Source organism: Phalaenopsis equestris, unplaced genomic scaffold, assembly GCF_001263595.1.
Source record: "Phalaenopsis equestris unplaced genomic scaffold, ASM126359v1 Scaffold199423, whole genome shotgun sequence".
NCBI lineage: Eukaryota > Viridiplantae > Streptophyta > Magnoliopsida > Asparagales > Orchidaceae > Phalaenopsis > Phalaenopsis equestris.
Window position 1 is genome coordinate 61,280 of NW_018219298.1, and position 5,054 is coordinate 66,333.

Genomic DNA, 5,054 nt, shown 5'->3' on the forward strand with positions numbered 1-5,054 from the left:
TTTTCATGACTTCACCAATTCAAATCACCATTTCACAAATCTCAAGACAAGGAGAAAGACGGAGAAAACTACTCAGATCTCATGGGGAAAACAAAACAAAACTCGGAATTCATATATAAAAGCAAAGCCATACAAACTACAACAAGTAAATAAACTTATCTCTAATTTCTCCCCAAGCAAACTCCTCGAAGTTCCTTTGAATCTCTTCCTTTCTTTACAGCACACAGAATTCCTCTTCAAAGCGGCAAGGAAGAAAAAATCTCTCACTTTCCCTCCACTCTTACAATCTCTCGAAGAATTCCTCACAATTTTGACACTCTAGCAAATTATCTATACACTAATGGAACCTCTCTAACCTCCAGGACATTTCTAACATCCAGAACCTCCTCTATTTTCGGCCAAAAATTTCTTTTAAAGTTGTGGATGAGTTTTCTCAAGAATTGCCTAATAACCCCTTTAAAATTCGTCCTCATCCAATGCATTGTTGGACATAACTGCCGAGCTCGCCGTTGGCGGCCTCAAGGGCGTCGTTAGCGGGCCTTCTAAGTGAATTAAATCTGGAGTCTCGGAAAAGTCCGTCGTCGGCGCCCTAGTTCAAATCTTCACATTTTGGACCTTTTCGCTCCAAATTCGCTCCTTTTTTCATCTTTTTGCTCCAATGACCCTAATTCTTTATTCCTGCAACAAAACATCAAAAATACATTTCTTTAAAGTGCAATATCATAAAAAACAGTATAAAATAGGTATGAAAATCTCAACATATTTTCCTTTGGTCAGTAACCTCGTCATAGGAACTTGATTTCCACATAACTCAACTAAATTTTCACATTGTTGAAATTACTCACATGTCAAGCCAACGAACTACCATTCATCATTTCGTATTGAACAATCTCTTCATCAAAAGAACTTTATTTGAAATTGAGGACTTCTAATACATCCTTGTCAGTGCTGCCAATGGATCTAGCGTAATTTTCTCATTCAGAAAGTTGAATGCATCAGATGAGGAAAGCGAGAGACTGTATTGTTTGATCAAGCAGATTTCATTCTTCCGAGTCATTGATTCAAGTTTTTTGGTGATTCCCTCCGATGGTAAATACAGTTTCTTTTGATATATTTCATCTTCAATTTGTATTTTCCAGACCGCGAAGTCCATACCATTGAACTTCATCAACTTATAGCTTGCTTTGTCGGTCATTGCTCCCACTCGAATAAAATATATTAAAAAAAATCTCTCTAAAATCAATTCTTGTGATGAAACTAAGAAAATTGATTCGAGAGATTCAAAACAAAGTAAATATAGAAATTAATATTACACAGAAAATGTAAATAACACTAAGATTTAACTTGGAAAACCCGATAACGAAAAGCATGAAGTCACGCCACACCAAAAACTTCACTATGAAATGAGGATAAATTGCACAAATTACACCAGACTCAAGCCTCTCTACTATCTTGGAACTCACAAACGCTAGTCTTCTTCATCTTTTGCACAAGAAAATTCACACAAATCTAACACCACTTCGCCCGCACCTCCCACAACAAAGAAACATAAAATTAAAATCTCGAACTGCATAAATCTATGCAAGTGCCTGGGTACCACCCTTGAACTCCAAATTTCTAGATGTTCTATTTTGGAATGCTACATGAGGCTTCTGCCTGGGAATATTTTACTGGGAGCTGGGGTGCCTGCTTTGGTGTTGGGTTGTCCGTTGCCAAGCATAGGGGCGCTGCCTGGGCGCTTGGTTGGCCGTCGCACTGTTCGTAGGTGCTTCTCCTTGCCAATCACGCCCCACACAAAACAACTTGAACATGATAGCTATAAGAAAGTTATTTTCTTGCTTATTAAACTAAGAAAACATTTAAAATATTAAGAATAGCATTAAAAAAAAAACTTTACAACAATAGTTTTACAAACTCTTGCACAAAAAATTGTAGCGATCTTAAATGGATCCAATATCATAGAAAATCACTAAATAATATCAGGATTAAAGTCCTTATTGCGCCTAATGGTTGCCCTATGGAGCCTTGTTTTCTCAATCTCCCTCTCAAGGAAATCAAGAATTGTGTCAGTAACATGATTTGGCATGCACCCTGCAGCCAGCATCTTCCTCAAAAACTTGTGTGCTTCTTTGACTCTCCCAGCTTTAGAATTGACTTCAATGACTGTATTGAAAGTAACTACATCTGGGTTAATTCCAATCTCTATCATTTTCTTGAACAGCTTATTAGCCTCATCCACACTACCAGCCTTTCCTAGTGCGTGAATCATAGTATTATACAATACAATGTCAAGATAGCCCCCATTTTTTACAAACCAATCAAGAATGCTGGTAGCAAGATCACCCTTTCCCATCTTGCTCAAACCTTGTATTATCAAGTTAAAAGTGGCAATATCAGCTGGGCATTTCTTGTCCCTCATATCTTGCACTATGCCCCATGCATCTTTTAAATAACCCTTCTTAACAAATGAGCTCAATAAAGAGTTATATGTGTATCCCACAGGTTCAGTTCCCAAAGATCTGAATATTTCAAACAATTTGCAAGCCATGCTCAGCTTACCATTAGACAAAAAAATTGACAAGTAAGTGTTCATCATATCCATATCGAATGATTTGATTCCATTCACCTGAATCCTCTGTCCTCTACTTGGTATAAAGAATTTAGATCCATCAAATGTCTTGAAATTTTCAGCAAGTTTAACCAGGTAGGGAGAAGAAGACCATTCATCTTCATAAGAGCTACTAGAAACGGGCTCTGTAGAGCCATTTTCTGAAGCATGATCAATCAAACCTATTACATCGCTAAGACTACCAACACAAGGGAAGAGGGGAGTAAAATCCTTCTCCTTGTCCTGAGGAGCTCTAAGTGAAGTTTCCATGTTCTCTTTCCAGCTGAGAACACTAGGCAACAGAACGGTATCTCTCACGTGTTTCATTAACTTCTCTGCTGAATCCCATCTTCCATCCTTATGGAGTCCCATCAGAAGAGATGTTATTGTCACCAAATCAACAGAAAATCCTCTCTCCTCCATCTCCTTAACCAAGTCAAGAGCTTCAGATACCCGGCCCACCTTGCACAGACGAGAAATAACAATACTATAAGAAATGGCATCAACAAACTGTCCCCTCTTCTTCAATTCAGAGAAGAGTGCAAAAGCAGCAGCAGGACGGTCATTTTTAAAAAAACCATCGATCATTATGTTGAGAGAGTAGCGTGAAGCTCTGACCCCATCAGCAACCATTTTCTCAAACAGATGGCTGGCTTCAGTCCATTTCCTAACTTTCATGAGACCATCAAGCAAAGTATTGTAGGCCAAAGTATCAGCCTTTATGCCTATCTGCTCCATTTCAGTGAAAACCCGCAAGGCCTCATCAACACGATAGGATTTGCAGCAGCCCAAGATCAAATTTTGATAAGTAAAACGATCCGGTTCATGGCCGGACTCCTTCAACTCCTCATAAGCAGCCAACGCATCAACAACCTTACCTCCAGCACAAAGAGCGCCGACAACACTATTATAAGTGCAGAGGTCTGGTTCTAGTCCCTTCGATTTCATTTCTTTAAAAAGCTTCAAAGCAGATCCCAATTGCCTCCACTCGCCAAAACAATGGATGCAAATGTTGTAACCCCACGTGTCAAAGGGATAACCTCTCTTCGACAATTCGTCAAATACATTGCAGAAATCGTCCCGCATGTCGGTCTTGCGAAGCGCGACTAGGAGCTCATTACAGGCGCGCGGGTCGAGCTCGGCGGAGGAGGCCACAAGCTTCTGGAACATGGGAAGGGCGAGATCAAGCTGAGATTTTTTGAGAAGAGCGAGAATGATGGTACAGTATGTTCGTGGGGTGAGGACCTTCGCGGCGGTGGAAGCGTCGAGGAGGGTGACGGAGTCATCGAGGGCGGCAATGGCGAGGTCATAGTGTTCCGCTCGGATGAATGTCGAGAGGACAGAAGAAAAGGTGGTGGGATCGACGGCGGAGGAGGAGAGGGCAAAGCGAAGGAGAGTGGAGAGGTCGGAAAGGCGGCCAGCGCGGGAAAGAGAGAGGAGGAGCGCTGAGAGAGAGGAAGAGGAGGGGGAGAAGGAGGGGAGGGATGAGAGGAGGCGGAAAAGAGAGAGCTTGGTATCGGGGGAGAGGGAGGGGAGGCGGAAGAGGCGGAGAACGGCGGAGTCGGGGATGGGGGAAGGAAGGGAAGAGAAGTCGATGGTGCGGCGATCGCTAGAGATGGAATGCGAGGTGGGGAGAGATTGGTAAAGGGCGGCGGAAATGAGGAAGTCGGCGAGGGCGGAGGATGGGGCGGTGGCAGTTTGGGTGCTGAGCGGAGCGGATCGGGGAATGGAGTAGTATGAGAAGGATCGTGTTCCATGTAATATTTTTTCCATGACCAGAGACCGCCTAATTCATTGAAATCACACCATAAATCATTGAAATTTGATTGTGTCGTAATCTTATCAAATATTTTTATTATTTATATATGTGCGACAGTGTCTTAAGCAAAAATGTTCATAATATGCGTATAATATTTTTTGAATAATATTCAGCTCGAAGCACATTTCTGGGTACGCCAAAACCTTAATTGATCTCGTAGGCATTGCTGATGTGCTCATTCTTTGTCTTAGATTTTTATACTAGCATGATGCGAAAAGCTCAATGATATAGTTCATAGTTTAATCAGAGACTTAAAACCATAAATTATTTAAAGAAGATTTGCATACATACCACTTTCTTCTTATCTATTTACATATCCAACACAAACTATAATGTTTAGGTATATATCACCTTGTCTATGCATGAAAGACATGTTTTTTACCTTTTAAAGGTTAAAATACTAGAATTTATATGTGATATGAATGATTTGGGCGGTCTAAAGGTATGAAAATGAAATGAAAAATTACATGGACCACCCGAAGTATTGGTAGCTATAAATTAATCACCCAAGTGATTTTTATTTGAACTAACGAACTCATGTATTTACGCATGCATTGACAAAACGATCGAGAATTTGATAAACAAAAAATAGGTTGGGGTTTTCCCATGAACTTTGATATTTGATTT

The 5,054-nt window shown here is 40.6% G+C and overlaps 1 protein-coding gene across 1 annotated transcript; it reads right to left on the reverse strand.

Annotated features, from left to right (window-relative positions):
* Positions 1 to 1,969: 1,969 nt before the first annotated feature.
* On the reverse strand, positions 1,970 to 4,387 carry LOC110035725 (pentatricopeptide repeat-containing protein At4g01570). Its single transcript, XM_020740007.1, has one exon. The coding sequence runs from the start codon at positions 4,379 to 4,381 to the stop codon at positions 1,970 to 1,972; it is 2,412 nt and encodes an 803-aa protein (XP_020595666.1). The 5' UTR covers positions 4,382 to 4,387.
* Positions 4,388 to 5,054: the final 667 nt, after the last annotated feature.